A 16,529-nucleotide genomic window follows, 5' to 3' on the forward strand; every position below is an offset into this window, starting at 1 on the left:
AGAAATCACTGTGTGAGATTTATCAAGCCACTGTCCTCTGAGACACAGTTGTGAGGACACAGTTTTACACTGATTTTGTTGAAGTCCCAAGTGAATTGGTTTAGCTCTTGATTACATGCATTCCTGAAATGCATACATAATGTCTAGTTTGGATTTGTCTACTTTTATCTTCCAGCTCTGGAAACTACTGCTTTTTTTGTGAAAGTTAAACTACTTACTCACATATAAACTACTTACCTCTTTGTCATGTAAGTACTTTTTAATTTTTATAGAAAACAGATTGATTGGTCTGTTGCTGCAAGGTGTCTTCCACAACTTCATGTATTGATTTTGCTTGGGTGGAGCATGATGTTTCAATATAATTTTAAAGTGGAAATTGCACATTGTTTCTCAAAAATTACCTCAATTGCTGCTGTATATTCCACATCAACTTTAAAAGAATTTTTTACTAATACTGTCTACTCATCCTGTTTTTTCCATTAATAACAGTAGTAATTTGGACACTTGTTAGCATATCTCTTACCTGGACATAAGAACCTTTTCAAGATAAAGGAGGGTAAAGCTATTCCATATTCAGGAGGTGACTTTTCACTCTATACAGAGGGATACTAGCTAGCTGCAATAAATGATTGAGCCTGTGTGAACACTTCCCTTTAGTCCTCTTCCTGCATGTACTTCTGCACTGGAAAACTCAGGTGGTAGACCTCTGATTTCTTGTCCAGAGAATTATGATTATGTTGAACATAATATGCTCTGTGCCCAACAAGGAAGGTGTTCTAATATACTAGAGACAAGCCTTTCTCTAAAAATGGAATGGCATTAGTGAGGTTTGCAGAGCACTAGACCCTTTTCCAAAATCATGTTTACTGAGGTGAAACATCTTGTGTGCTGTGGTAGCCAGGCTGAAAATTTGGAGCTGTGCTTTACCTCTGTGTGTGTCTGAAGTAGTGAGAGAGGTCTATAACCCCAAATACCCACTCCAAAATCTCCCTTAAGCAAAAAGACTGTGCTGTTCCTTTGATACAGCTCTGATCACTGTCAGCTGAGTATTGCTGTGCCTTCCTAATCCTGGTATCAGGATTCAGAGAAGTGGAAGAGCTCCCTTGCAAACAGCTTCCATGTGTCAGTGTTTGCAGAAACAAACACACACATTGGGCCCAGGCACTGCTGTTCAATTACTTTTACTTCTCTCCCTGTCCTTGAACCACTGGGAGCTGGGGAAAAAAGCAAACATGGGATTGATGAAACCCAAAAACTGACAAACAACCATGAAAATATCAAACACTATTCTAAAGGATCATCTTAATTCACATTAAAATGTGAAATGGGAAATGAGCTGGTTATTAAGCTGGACACAAATCCCTTTTAAATTTCTATAGCAATGGGACTCAACGCCTCTCAGTCTTTTTTCTTCTTTTCCAATGAGAAATTAAGCACCTACATTAAAGTGCACTGAGAAACAAGTTGACAACAAGGCAAATATAATTTTGTCTTAAAATACTATCTTCAAGACATTTGTCAAAAAAGACCGGTGTTTTCAGGAACAGTTTAATCCAGCAGGGCTGCCAAGAGGTAACAGGGAAAGTTCTCTGCTTCTCTATTTCCAAAGAGTTTCAGGCTAACAGAAAAAAAAAAAAAAAATCATCAGTTGTATACTGTATTAATTTGCCCCTTTCCAACCTTGCAGTGGGGCAGAGAAAGCATGTCAGGTATCTGAGAGACCAAGATAATAGCAATCCCTTTCCTTCTTCTAATAGCTTCAGAAATAAATAGTTAGGTATTTAACTAATTAATTTTTGCAGGCTGGACCTCCTGTATTTACAGTTAGAGCTCAACATTTATCCTGATTTCTAGAATCGGTCCTCTAATGGAATTTATGCAGTTGTGTGATTGCTTTTTCCTAAAGAATGCAGGGGTGAAATCACACAGATCAGAGCCTCACTGTTCCTGACACAGAGGCCTTTTCTTCCCCTTTCCCTCCCCCAACAGAGCTCTCCTGTGTTGCTCACTCACAGCCGTGCAGCTGCAGCTCCCTCGCATGAGCCGTGGACAAGAGGGTTATTCTTACTGCCAGCAATGTTTCCTCTGCTCCCAAAAGGGTCAAAACTCCAACGTGAAAAGTCTTGTTTATTGATTAAATTTGCAGTGTGCAGGGGAGAAGCCTTGTGTCTGTACAACGGGCATGGCCAGGGGGCAGAGAAGCTATTTCTGAATGTCAGGGTGATAGACGGCTGCTGCAGTTACCTGAGAGCATTTCCACCCGCTAGGGTTGGCTCGAGGGGAGGATTTCTGCATTAACGTCTGATAAAAACCAGTCAGGCCTGTGCTTTCTGTGGTCTCTCCTTTAGATGACCTCTCTACCCAAGGACTAGGTGACCTTAGAGTCAAACACTTCATCACAGGCAAGTGTGATGGCAGATTTTTTGGTAAACACGTCGTCCTTCCACAGTGGCTCAGCAGCTTCTGTATTGACCACACCTGAGCTCCTTGAGAAACACTGATGTGAAAGGCCCAAACAGGAAAGAGACAGCAGCCTCCTTCATGTGCCCTGAAACCCAAAACCCTGGTGTGCTGAAGGACGGCCTCGTTCGGCCCTTATTTCTGCATTTCTGTTCTTTGTTCCTGAGCTAGGCAGTATTCTTAAGGCACTTTTTCTATTTCACTAGTCAGCGGTAGCTATCAGAATACGGAAATTAACATATCACCTTTGACGGTTCAGCCCGTGGACGACTATATGGTGCTAAACTATGCGAAAATGTGATCTGTGCCATGAGGTTAGGAAAGCACTCGATGAGAGCCCGCAATTTCTCTGGGTTTCTCCATCACAATCTTCATGAAAACACTTTGGATTAGTTTTCTTCCGCCCGTAGGAGCCCGTACCTCACACAAGCAGTTTGCAATTTCCCGTTTCCCCCGGGTATTCCCGGCCAGGGAACCTCGCGCATCCCGGGGACTCCTCTGCTCCCCTCAGCCGGGGGGCGGGGCCAACGCGTGGTGCGCGCGCAGGTACCGTCTGCTGATTGGTCGGCGGCACCGTCAGTCATGCTCGAGACGGGCGGGGCCGCGCGTGCCGGCGTTGCCGGGTTACGGCCGCCCCGGGCAATGGCGGCGGGACCGCCCCGCGGTGAGGGGGGACCGGGAGCGGGGGCGGCCGGGCCGGCACCTCTTGTGGGGACGGGGGGCTGGTGGGCAGGAGGCGACGTGTGCGGAGGGGCCCTGTTCGGGCTGGGTGTGAGGAAACGGGTGGGGCGGGGGTAGCTTTGTGTGGAGGGTGCGCGCAGAGCCGGGTAAGGGACCTGAGCGGCTGTAGGTCTCCTCATGGGCCCCCTTCTCTCCAGCTGGGCGGTGTAGGGTGGCTTCAGGTGCTGCAAGAAGCAACACTGCGGTGGTTCCAGCTGCCCCGTGTTACAGCGGGAGGCTGTCCATCCCTAAATAAATCCGCCATGCCTGTTTGTTTCCCTGTTGCAATTCCCCGGTAATACTCGCTTCTGTTGCAGGTTGGTGCCGGGCGATTTAAAGTCGTAGGAATAGCCGGCAAAGCTGCTTAGGGCTGTGTTGAAAATGCTGGGAGAAAAAAAGCAGTTAATGGTGGCAAGAGACCTTTACACAGACCCCGCGTTCCCGGCCAGTGATACCTCCATATTTTTTAATTATTGTACCCCGCTTGCCCAATTCAGAGGAGAGATATCTTGGTTGAGACCTAAGGTGAGTTTTAAGGTATAAAAGGCTGATTTTAGCAGAATTTGGCTTTTAGGTAGTAAATGCAAGTTAGCATTGAATTACTGCTTTTGCTTATTTGTTTGGAAATACAGAAGTGATAAAACCAGTGTTTGTCAGTGTTAACAATACACGAGTTACAGTTTTAGTCTAGGAGCTTGTTTGTAGGCTTGATTTAAAACCTCTTGTAGAGTTTTTAAATTTCATGGCAGTAGGAGAAATTCAGATATTTTATTATAAATATGTTTCATTATGCAAATTACATGCATACCAAGTTAGAATACAGTATTATGTAATTTCAAAATTTTTTATATATTGCATAATGATCTTGAAAATAAGTAGTTGTATTTTACAATTTTTTGAAGCCTATTCCTTTTTTTTTGTGATTGCTTTCTTCTTTAACAAGAAAGGAAACTTTTAAAGTTTATAACTTGTCATATGACTTGTATTGCTTTTCAACTTATAGCTGGGTTGCAGAGCAAGCTGTATTAGAGCTAAAAGCACTAGAATGCATTTCTGCAGTACACCCATTTAAGGTGAAGTATTTATGATACTGCCTTTGTGTAGAAGGGGAACAAAGGCTATAAAAATGTAATGGAGGAAAAAAGCATGTTGTCTTGAGTTGTATTTTTTTACCCAGTGTATGGGGCTGTCTGTGGGACAGTGACAGAACTCTTGGTTATCAGGTGTAATTGGCAACCAAATGATTTCATGGAGTCAAGTGTGCAGCTTCCTGCTTTTGTACTTTGCACCTCAATTGCTGCTGAGGGCTGATGAGTTAATTTCCATCTCTTGCAGTATTTACATGTAAGGAGAACCATTTCACAAACTCACTTTCAGATCAGATTAAGTGTTCAGGATTTTGCATCTGAAATTTCCTCTTGTGCTACCAATTAATGTATTTTTCTGTGCCCTAGGAAAGGTTTTTCCCTTGTTCTAATTGTGAGAATTGTGTAACTTGGGATGTGCAGTTTAATGTGGATAGCATCAGCCCTGTCACAGTTGATCATAAGTCTAGCAAGGAGCTGATGAATTATGTTGTCTTTCACTTGTTACTGCTTTTGGTAAGGTCACATCTGATGGTGACAGTTGTGTGCTAAAATTAATGTGGGAACTAGGTTTACATTCATGAAGTACCTGCAAAATACTGCCACAAGCCATTTATTTGTTACTTCTTACTTAGGCTGTGTATGAAAAGGAAATTTTCTAGAAGTAAAAATTCCCTTATTTTATGAGAGATCTCTGAAGCCTTCCCAGTCCCTGAAACACAGACTTCCTTAGAATGTCATGTAGGATTTGGCTTTAACTCCTTTTCTTTCATTTTAGGACATATGTTCCTCTCCTCGGTTATTTTCAAACAATCTGCAGGATGTACAAGTGAAACAAGGAATTCTGGGAGACTGTTGGTTCCTGTGTGCCTGTGTAGCTTTGCAGAAGAGCAAATACTTACTGAACAAGGTATGGACAAGTTTCTTCTTAGAGAAATTTTTCTTCACCTAATTGACATTTGTGTATTGTTCTGCAGTCCCAGGCTGCCATACGAGTGTTGTGCCTTCATTATGCTCAGATTCACTGCTTTTATTATCATATTTTTTCTGTGTTTGTTCCAAATGGCTGATACAAATTCAGTATATTTTAAACTAGTTTTGTTTGCAAAAATTGAAATTCGTTAATTCATTGTTTGCCTTGATTTTGGCTTTTGCCCTGCAGGTGATCCCTCCAGGTCAGCCCAGCTGGACAGATGAATCCTATCAAGGCTGCTTCACGTGCCGGGTCTGGCAGTTTGGCCACTGGGTAGAAGTGACCATTGATGATCGCCTGCCTTGCCTTGGGGGCAAACTCTGCTTTTCCCAGTGTCAGACAGAGGATTTGTTTTGGCTTCCACTACTGGAAAAAGCTTATGCAAAGTATGTGAACGCTGCTGTTGATGGAAATAGAACTACAATATTGGTGTATTTCTTCTGCTTGCTTATTTTACCCAGCTGCTTTGGGTACGGATCTGAGCATTGTGGCTGCTGATGGTCCCATCCTGGCTTGTGCAGAACTTGCTCTTTAAACTGTAGGTCTGTAAGGTGTGCTTCCAGTTGCATCTGAAGTAAGATAGTCTTAGGGAAATAATTCTGTTGAAAAGTAAGCTGCAATGAATTTTCAGGATTCAAGTGATGTTTGTTAAGTCTCTGTCCATTAGTTATCTAATTTGTTAGAGGAAGATGTTTTACTAGGGAAGATGAGAGCTCAATGAAAAGCAGAAAGCATGCAGATGTTTTCATAGAAAGCAACAACATTTAGTGAGTTTGTGCTAGTTGAAGCTTTGGTTGTGTGAGTTTCACTGCACTTTTGTATAATTTGTTAGTTTACTGTTTTAGAAAGAAAATGCAGCTATTTAGTGGTTTATGGCACATCAGCAGAAAAGCTGTTCAAATAGACAAAGCAATTTGGAGACAAAATGCACTGGTAAGATAAACATCTAATGTCCCAAAGAATCTGAGCAGAAGATTTTATGATTGCCAGCAGAGGGCAGAGGCAGACTTCAATTATGTAGTAATTTCACTGTAGGTTGAACAGAAGCTGTGAAGCACTAATGCCGTGTTAAAACTTCTCTGTAGGTTTGAAATGTAATATTTGTTGCCTGCAGAGCTCTTATTGTTCAGTCTTAAAATTCTATTTTAGTCTTGACTTCTTCTGCTATATTTTTGCATCTGCTACATCAGGTGGGGCAGTCTCTTGCTTTGCTTAGGTTGTTGAGGGAAGTGCTGCTCTAGTTATTTGTGCAGAGTGAATAAAGAATAATTAAACAGGAAGAAATATTTTTACTTATACAGAATGCTGTTTGTATATCACAAAAGATAATGTAGAGCATAGATAATAGGGTACAAATGACTAGTACTAGGCAATGGTTTTTTGAATAGAGAGAATGTAAGAAACTTCCCATCAAGCAGTGGAATATCCAATGGCTTACATATTCTTTAGTTGTTGTGTTCTATATAAATACAATAGTATGTGCTTTCTCTTGCCTACTTTGGGTCATGAGGTCGGGCACAGTCATTACTGTGATAACAGAGTGGGGTTGCAAGTCTGTAGGAATAGTGTTTCTTTTGTTCTGCTGTGTGTAAAAACTTTTTCTTCATGCTTTTTCTAATTTTTTTGTTTAAATTTTTTAGAGTGCATGGATCTTATGAGCAGTTGTGGGCAGGACAAGTGGCAGATGCTTTGGTTGATCTGACTGGAGGAATTGCTGAAAGATGGACCCTGAAAGACCCTGGAAAAAATGTGGAGAAAGGGAAGACTGGCATGGTCTTGGAGAAGGCAGTGTTTAGAAGATTGATGAATCTGAAGGAACAGTGTGTAATAAGCTGTTCAGTCCTCAACTCCAGACAAGGTGATAGCAAATGTCTGTGTTAACAGGCTTCAAAGCACAAGGCAGCCAACAAATACAAGAGCTGATTCTAGTACCATGCCAGTTTCATGGCACAATTTGAAATGTTTGGATAAATGAAGATTTAATGATGCTAATGAGTTCAGGATGGGGCCTGCTTTGGAGTAGTGCTTTTTATATTAGATGCTAATATGGTCAGTTCTCAAAAACAAATGCATCCTCCCCAAAATGCACTCCCTCGAAAAAGCATCTCAAAAACAACCTTGAAAACCTCAATTAATTTTAGCACAGTGAATTTGTAGGGACTTGAGATTAAGGAGCAAGTTAATACACTTTGCAATGTTGCTTTATTTCTTTATAGTCACTAAAATGAACTGATTGGGGTTTCTTTGTGCTGTTCTAATACAGATTTAAAACCAGTTTCATTTTATTGCAAAATTGCTTTCTTTCACTAATGTTATTGTAAAGTATGGAACAGATTCTTTTATTTATTTTCAAATGGTATTTTTTTTCTATTCAGGTGCAAGTGAACTAGGAGAATTTCATGCCTTTATTGTGATAGACACATTGAATCTTTCTGAAGTGTCAGGCAAGGAAATCTTCCTGCTACGAATACGAAATCCTTGGGGGAGGCGGTGCTGGAAAGGGCCTTGGTGTGAGGGGTGAGCAGTTTTATGTTCATTTGGAAAACCATTGTGGAAAACCACTTATCTATGTATTGCATAGGCAAACACTGCTAATAGCCTCCAGCAGAGGAGAAGAGGCTTCAGTGTGTGTGCAATTCTTTAGAGAGCTGGGAGTTTACACAGCTCATTGCTTCTGAGTCTAGTAAATTTCATCTCCTAGTTCTTGCAATCTAAATTTTTTAATAACTTTTTTTTGTTTATCAAATCATCATATCTTTTTATAGAGACAGGCTGAAGGTGTTGCCTAACTTTCTGATTTTGGTGCTTCTTTGTTGTTCTGCCGTTGATCTAAGTATCTTTGATCATGTTTGTTTCTTGCAGTCATTCAGCTTTACTTGCCTCTCCTCATTTGTTCCTGGCTCAGCTGCAGAAAACAAGCAAAGGAGTAATTATAAAACTATAGCAGAAGGAAGGATGCTTATGCTTGTTGCTTGTGTGATCACATTTCTGTAGATTGAAGTAGGAGTAGCTGGATCTGAGTCCATATAAAGTAGAAATAAAGAAGAGAACTGTTGTAAAGGACTTGCAGAAATATGTGTAGCAGCTCAAATAGAAAAGTAACAAGAATGAAAGGGCTGACCCTATTTGCTTATTTTGGAAAATGTTAGCATGTTTTGACTATACAAAAGAACATGCAATTCTTGACCTAAGCAACAAGCATTCAGCATTAAAATATGTTAGCAATATGGTGATGTTCATGAACATTTTTGTAGAAATATTTTTCTTCCTTGAGTTAAAAAGATAATTTAATTGCATTTATTGAGACTTTAGCAGATAGTTTTTCTTTTGAGAGTGTTTTGGTTATACACTTGGTCTCTTGTAGTTTCTTTGTCAGAGTAAGTTGCCATATAGTTGCAAGAGGATGGGATTTCATTGGTTGGCCTTAAAATCCTGTTTTATTCAAGTGCAGAACTGTTCTTTTTTTGCTAGTGAAACAATGAAAAAAGTTGAAACTACTAGTTTATAATGAGGCATTGAAATTTTTGGTTTATCAAGACTTGGCAAGCAGATTCATGAGGGTAGTAAGTTGCTTAATACAAATGTCAGTTTTTGTTGTAAAGCATTAAAATTCTTTCAGAACAATGACAATGCAGCTTGTTTTACATTTTTGCCTCATTTTTAAACAACAGTTAAAAATGTTTATTTTGCTCTCAGACTTCTTACTGTAGTAGCTGTTGTAAACAAAGCACCTATTTCACCCAAAAGTCTGTTCTGCATCCAGTGTAGTATTAGGCCGTTTCTAGGTTTTCTTTGATAAGTTATGACTTGTGTTTCCTATGATCCCTCTCACTGACCAGCAATGTGCAGAGAAATTTTCAATGCAATTATTTCGCAATAAAATGAAGAAATCTCTTGCTGTCGTGCTCCATAAGATATTTGGTAGAACGTTGTTCTTGAACTCTGCTAGGCAAAGAGCTGAATGTTAACTTCTGTCTTTTGTGCAGTGGTCAAGGATGGAACCAGCTAGATCCAGTAGTTGCTTCACAACTCCTCTCACAGATCCAAGAAGGAGAATTCTGGGTTGATGAAGAGGAATTTTTCAGGGAATTTGATGAGATTACTGTGGGCTTTCCAGTCAACGAGGAAGGACAACTTCAGAGCCTCTATACAGGTATGATATGAGAAGGCATTTTTCTTATGCAAATAACATTATGTCAAGGGGAAGAATTTATTTGAGTTGCAAATGGGTACAACTAGACCATAATTTCTCTTTCTCAGTTTTCCCCTCTTCTGTAGATCCATTGGCCTTTTCTGTCCCTACTAAAAAAACAGAAGGACAAGAGGAATTAAAGATCTTTAGAGAAACCATTGTTATTTCTAGGAAATCTAGTTACTTGCTAGTTGGTTGAGAGATTAGTGTAATCTGTCTAGAAGGCTGTTATTCTGGACAGCCCTGTGATGTTTTGTTTTTAATGGTATATATACTTGAGATTTCTAGTAACAGTTTATTGTAAAAATTATGTCATCAGTCTGTTATTGTCAACTGTGGCATTAATTTTTATGCTTCTCAAAATCTTGGTCGTGAATTTTTGCATTGGGGAAGTGTCAGGCTATCACAGCATGTTTTCTTGGGCTGGGGAATCTCTGCCATATACCTGTTGTGTAAAATTAAGTAGCTTTCCATGTCTGAAATCCTCCCATTTCTTATTTTGTTTTCTTATTTCTTTTAGAGAGAGTGCTGTATCACTCTCAGAATCTCTTTGGATCCTGGGTGAGAGGCCAGTCTGCAGGTGGCTGCCGCAACAACAGCAGCTTCCCTACCAACCCCAAGTTCTGGCTGAGGGTCTGTGAGTCGAGTGAGGTGTGCATTGCTCTGCTGCAGAAACACAGGAAATACAGCACTGACTGGGCTGGAAGGATTCAAAATCCAACCCGCCTAGCAGAGGAAAATCCATCTTTGACTGAAGGCATACAGGGAAAGAATTACCAGGCTGTGGGATTGCATGTCTGGAAGGTAATACAAAAGTGACATTTTTTCTCTTTGCAAATAGAAGTTTAAAAGCATTACTGAAACATTTGAGTAAAATTATTCATTTCCCATGCCAGTGATACGATTCAACTGGTTGCAAATTTTCTGTCTCTGGTTTATGCTGGAATGGTTCTGTTTATCTCACAGTTACTGTCTGTACAAACTATTACTGGACTAGTACTTTCTTCTTATCACTGAGCACTTGGGATTGTTCCAAACTAGTGCATGACATTTTGGGCTGATTACTTGCAGCCATTCCTAAATTTACTCCTGAATATTAACTCTTCCTGCTTCTCTTTGATGTTCAGGTCATCTGCTCATACTCTTGCCTTTGTTTCATTTGTAAACTTATGCATGTTTAAAAATGTTTTGAACAATATTTGATAGTTTTTAGTTTTATTACAAGCTACTCATTTTTCCTAAACCACCACACATCATTATGCATCTATTCTAGGTGGAGAAGAAACGATTTAACCTTCCAAAGACCCTCTCTGCTCCTCCAGTTGTAGGTACCGTCTGCCATTCCTACGATAGAGAAGTCCATGTGTGCTGTGACCTTTCACCTGGCTTTTATCTTGTTGTTCCCAGCACTTTTCTGAAAGATGCAGTAGGGAATTTCTTGCTTCGAGTATTTTCATCGGGAAGGATCTCTCTCAGGTAGGTTTAAAACAAAACAGAATAGTTCTTAAAATTGTTGACATAAATACAAGTATAGCACTAAGTGGAAATGTTCAAAATATTTTGAAGAATTGTGCAGAGTGCTGTATAACAGCATTGTATTGTCTTTGAATCCATGCAAGTTTCCCAGCTCCTTGTTTTTGTCATGAAACTGCTATTACCTCTTGTTGAAATACTAACAAGAAGTAGCATCTTTACTCTAAACTGCAGCTTAGTGCTATATGTAGAGGCAAAATGTAGTGTTGGCAGCTGTTTAAAAGCTGGTCAGACTTGTTTATATTCTGGTAGTATGTGTTTTATACATTTTTGTTTCTTTTCTCCCTTATGTTTGATAGTGAACTAAAGCCACCACCCATGGATGCTGCCCTCTGTGAAGAACTCCCAGCTGGTGAATGGGAGACAGTGCAGCTGCATGGATGCTGGAAGAATGGGCTAAATGCTGGAGGTAGCAGGAACTTCCCCTCCTTCCATACCAATCCCTGCTTTCCCCTCTCCATTCCTGCAGGACCAGAGAAAAGCAGTGTGAAAGTCACCCTCCGTCAGCACTGCCTGGATAGCAAGTGTTGTCCAATAGGTTTCCATATTTTCCAGGTAAGGCTTCTGGTCAGTAAGATTGCTTGTTTGCCAGGGGTGAAGGTTAGCCTGGCAGCACAGGGCTCCTTGCAGTTTGCAAGGGACTTGCTGCTTCTGGGAGAAACACAGACTGACTCTGGGAAGTAATGCCCATGAAAGATATGGAATAACTTAGGTAGTTACATAGCATAGTAACCAGATAATTGGTTCCACTGAATTCATACAAGGTTCTTAATTAGTTTTAGCAATGATGAACTCTTTTGAGGATTTGTAAAGAATTCTTGATGTAATTGAGGACCAGACCTTTTGGTAATTCATCACAAAAACTTACTTTCTTTGTGTCTAATAATTAAATGTCCATAGGCAAATGATATTGGATCAAAAGGACTGTGATATCTTGAGCAGGTGATCACAAACAAAACAAGATTTGATTTGATATGGATAGATACAGATTCAACATGTGTGTGCCAGTGTTCAACTGCATAAATGTAACCAGAGAAGCTACTGCTTAAGTAATATTTAGCAGAGAAAGGTAGCTTTATTTTTAGAAAACATGCTTCAAAAAAAAGGTGTTGTTTAAGTGAAAAGTCTGGAGTTGGCCACCAGAAGTAATCATAAAACTTCAAGTACACAATATGTGAAGGAAGATTGGCATTTTGTATATTCCTATAGGAGACTGAGATGAAGTCTAATAAGACTTTTTAGTACAGGAATGACTACTAGATATAGGAAGGACACAGTCTGTTCATCAGATCCCTGAGGCAGAAAACAAGTGCTTTAGGCTGCAGCAGGGAAGAGTGAGGTTAGAAAACAGAGCTATGTGTGTAGTGGGTTCTATGCATTGTTTACAAACAGGCTAGGAATGATTCATCTGTTCTTAATACTGCCATCTGGGTTTTCTGGAAGCTTTTCCATTCCTCTTCTCACTAGCTCTGTACAGCAGAGTGAGTATTTGGAATAAAGATGGACCATATCACAGTGTGGTGTCCTAGGAATGAAACTTTGTGAGACTGAAACAGATGAAACAGTAGGCATGTTTGCATTCTTTTTTGCAGGTGCCTAACAGCAGCTGGAAACCACAAACTACTTCTTTTGTACACTTGGAGCCACTGGTGAGCTGTGTTCCTCACTGCTATTCCCAGGAAGTCAGCAGACTTTGCAGGCTTCCTGCAGGAAGTTATGTCATTATACCTTCTACATACTTGCCCAATACAGAAGGCAATTTTACAGTGGTCATAGCAACCAAAATAGACAGGTAAAATTATGTTGCCTTTTATTTGCTTTTCTAGTCTTTTTAGTGCATGTATTACAGGATGCATGGAAATGACTGCATATTTTCAACAGGCAGTAACATATTCTCTTGATGGAAACTTTTTGTGAAGTCTTTGTATTTCTGTTGTTTGCCTGCTTAGTGCTATATGTAGAAGCAAAATGCTTGCCACTGCTTACACTTTGTTTATGTTGGAAGAATGACTTAAGAAGGTAGTATTTGTTAAATCTTCTTGCATCACTTGGTAACTATCAGATGTCTCTTGCTGGAGGAGATGACACTTAAGTAATTAATTACTTAAGTAATTAATCATCAGTGTTAGGATTTATGCTGAAAGTTACCAATGCCTTTTAAACTTCAGAGTTGTTTTTGAGAAAATGCAATAAGTAGCCACCCTTATTCCAGGTAGTTCCTAACTATGATGTGAATGACAACAGCTCTGAATCAGAATTGTAAATTCCATGAGACTGCAGTAAGACTCAATAGAGTTGCAGAAAGATTTGCTAAGGGAAAGGATGTGCAATGAAGCCTGATACAACTTCTCTTTTTGAAGTGGGATAAATACTTGATATTTGCAACATTCCCAATGCTTTGTGCAGAAATAAGTGTGGTTTGGGTTTTCAACAGGAAGCGCATTCACAGCCAGGAGACACTTGGACAAGTATTACAAGAGGTAAGTGATATATTTTGATGTATTCATTCTTGGTGTCACCACAGATCTGCTTGTTTTAACTGTACAAGTTAAAACATAGTATCCTTTCTCCATCTAATTGGTTTTGATATTTGGTATCCTCTGTATTGCGATTTTGAAATTCTAATGATGTTATAGTGTTGTAAAGGCTTAGGAAAGCACAGCAAAATGAGAAGATAAGGCTTTTATTTGTTTCCCTACAGTCAGCCTATACAGTATCACACCATTATAATCCCTCCTGGAGTGCAAGTTGTTTTGATCAAGTTGATGACATCTAATTCAGATTCTGGTTTTGTTTTGTTTGATCAGATAGGCATGTAGTATCAAAGGGTTGGATGTGAATACTGAGTAACTAATACTTCTGGTGTTTTTACTGGGTACAGAGGAGAACCTTGGTTAAAATGTTTTTAATTAAAAAATAAAGTATTATTTTAACAGTGGCTTGAACATGATTTGGTTAGTGGATCAAAACATGTCTTTGATAACACTCTGCTTATTAGGTGGAACCAGACCATCTAGATACTTGGGTCTTTCCCTTTGAGGTTTGAACAAAACAAAAATTGTAGGAAAAACTCTTCACCTGAATTTAGAATTGGCTTACTCGTTTTCTGAGTGTGGATCATGTTGACCAGTGATTACATTTTTTTCTTAAAACCACACAAACTGTATGGATTTTGTGTGCTTCACAAAGTGGGCACAGACCTGTGTGTACTTTCCATATGGTTCCTGTTACTTTAATATTTAGGAGCTGAACTATGTAATGAAGGGCCTTTGTTACCATTGTTTTGAGAACAAAATGTTGCAAGGCCATCAAAAGGAATCTATTCAAACTTATGTTTCTTTATATTATTTATTGAAACAGAATCAAAGAAACAAACAATTTAGATTCTTTAGGACAGCTTCAAGAATCTGGAAATTGCAGTAATATTTTTCTTATCAGTGGGAGAAATTAATGTCTGAATTTAACCTTCAACAATATGGGCATTTCTAAAGACTGGACTTAAAACTTTCAGGGGTTTAGCTCGTGAGGGTTTCAGGCAGTCTGCCTCACTTTGGGCTAGTGGTTTCTAAAAGACGTGTAACAACAGCTGATCTGGATGTCAGTGTATTTTTCTAAAAGTTTAACTATGTTCTCTAGTTACTGAAGTGATAGGATTTATGAGTTTTAAAGATTTTGATTTTTTTTTAAAGGGTGTTTCAGATGAAAAGCTTGCATTTTGGTTTCTTAGTTTCTAAATATTTTTTTGTCTGATTCACTTTAATTTCTTCTTTACAAAAAAACCCTGATGAAATAGCTTTTTTCTCTGTATTGCACATTTTCTTATAGGTTTCCTTTACAACTGTGATGAAAAGGTAGTGTGGAATTCTGACACTGTCTTTTCAAGAAACATCGGGAAGCCAAGGAGAATGCCTCATCACTTGCTCTTCTCAGTTTTAAATGGAATAACAAGATGCTTTTAGCCCAGCTGTTTTTCACTGGTACCAACTGTCAGGCCTGTAACGACTTCTTTGTAAAAAATACCTCCTTTAATCATGAACACTCTGAATATTTGGTCTTCCCACATTTTTAGAAGGAGCATTGTACAGCAAATTATCATGTACCTCAGTTCTTCAAAAATACAGGTGAAGAACATGTGCATGTTTTCACCCAAGCTATGGTTTTGGAAGAGAACCATAAAACTTACATGTAAGGCCAGGTTGGATGGAGCCCTGATCACCCTGGTCTCATGGAATGTGTCCCTGCCCATGGCAGGGGGTTTGGAACAAGATGATCTTTAAGGTCCCTTCCAACCATTCTATGATTGCAAAATAATATTTTATTGGGGGGTAAAAAAATCAGCCTGACTGAATAACTTCATGTGACCAAAGGGATGGTGAACATAGAAGAAAAACTGGAGTTTGTTTTTTAGGTAGGATATACCTCAAGAACCAACAAAATGCACTGGAGTAGAAAAAGTTCAAGTTTGTATCTGACACTGCCAGTTCTGCTGCTGAGCACTTTACCTTGGGCCCTCTATGGAACCAAGCAGATGGTGGGTTCAAAGGAAAGATTTTTTTGGTGAGTTTTTCTTTAATGAATGCCAGAAATAAAAAAGACAAGACTTGAAAGCTTTTGAACTATCCTGTCAGACTGCTTTTGTAAATCTGTAAGAATGTGTTTTACGGAAGAGCTGCCCTTGCTGCAAGAAACGTGCAGTTTAAAAGTTTTTTCTTAATTTATGTTTGAAAGTGTTTCTTATTCAAGCAGGATTTTTTAAATGTTATATTTTCCTCAATGAAAATAAAGTGACATTGAAAGTTTTAAAATGACTTTTATTTAAAAAGTGAAATATTTCAATGATGTCAAGTATGCATTTGTTCTGTGGTAGCAAACATTACCATGTGTTAGAGCCCTGAGGTTTCACTTAGTGGAAGGGAATAATTGGAAATACTTGTGAGGACAATCAAGTCTTCCATTAGTTTTATGTCCCAGAATTATGTAGAATTCTGCTTTTGCTTTTAACTACATCCTGTCAGAATTTCTGCTAGCTCCTGATGAACTTTGAAAATTTGAAAGGATTTAGGAAGCTTTTGGCTGAATTTTACATGGTCAAAACCTTCCACATCTGTTGATGTGGAAAAAGAACAAAAGAAAACGCCGTGAGTAATAAATCTCTACTGTACCTACTAAAACAACTGTTGACATCTTCGTTTATTTTCTTAATTTCTTGAAAAGCTGTTCCTTTCTCTTCAAATAGGAAATTATTGGATCATACAACAATGTTTCTAAACAGAAGGAAATGTTTGTGAAAGTGCATGGACCCTACTTGTGGTGAAATAGAAATTGGATACTGAGGAAGTGAAAAAAAAGATGTAAGGATTTCCTAAATGGGCTGTGGTTATGAGAGGCCCCCTACTACAATCATTTTTGTGTGAGTGAAGTTTATGCTACACTATATAATGCTTTGTGGGAGAGTGAAAGGCAAAGGAATCAACACTAAGTGTGTGTATGCTCTGTTACCTCCTGCAAGAAGAGCTAAGAAAAGACCTGTGTACTCAGAAGAGGAACAGCAGATTTTACTCAAGCA

General features: G+C 39.2%; 1 protein-coding gene across 4 annotated transcripts; it reads left to right on the top strand.

Annotated features, from left to right (window-relative positions):
- The first annotated feature begins 3,054 nt into the window (after positions 1–3,054).
- Positions 3,055–16,443, top strand: CAPN10 (calpain 10). 4 transcript variants are annotated; one of them, XM_041468027.1, is made up of 13 exons: positions 3,055–3,124; positions 3,498–3,705; positions 5,044–5,175; positions 5,428–5,624; positions 6,879–7,096; positions 7,614–7,755; positions 9,225–9,391; positions 9,951–10,234; positions 10,704–10,906; positions 11,263–11,518; positions 12,556–12,755; positions 13,398–13,443; positions 14,789–15,763. In XM_041468027.1, the coding sequence occupies exons 2-13, from the start codon at positions 3,562–3,564 to the stop codon at positions 14,816–14,818; spliced, it is 2,019 nt and encodes a 672-aa protein (XP_041323961.1). In that variant the 5' UTR covers positions 3,055–3,124; positions 3,498–3,561; the 3' UTR covers positions 14,819–15,763. The 4 variants fall into 4 exon arrangements, 2 of the variants coding, with proteins under 2 accessions (XP_041323961.1, XP_041323962.1); XM_041468028.1 differs by lacking the exon at positions 3,055–3,124 and having other exon boundaries at positions 3,331–3,705; positions 14,789–14,814; positions 15,372–15,763; XR_005955199.1 differs by lacking the exon at positions 3,055–3,124 and adding an exon at positions 16,200–16,443 and having other exon boundaries at positions 3,333–3,705; positions 14,789–15,520.
- The last annotated feature ends 86 nt before the right edge of the window (positions 16,444–16,529 follow it).

Source organism: Pyrgilauda ruficollis, unplaced genomic scaffold, assembly GCF_017590135.1.
Source record: "Pyrgilauda ruficollis isolate IOZ18807 unplaced genomic scaffold, ASM1759013v1 scaffold21, whole genome shotgun sequence".
NCBI classification, from domain to species: Eukaryota; Metazoa; Chordata; class Aves; order Passeriformes; family Passeridae; genus Pyrgilauda; species Pyrgilauda ruficollis.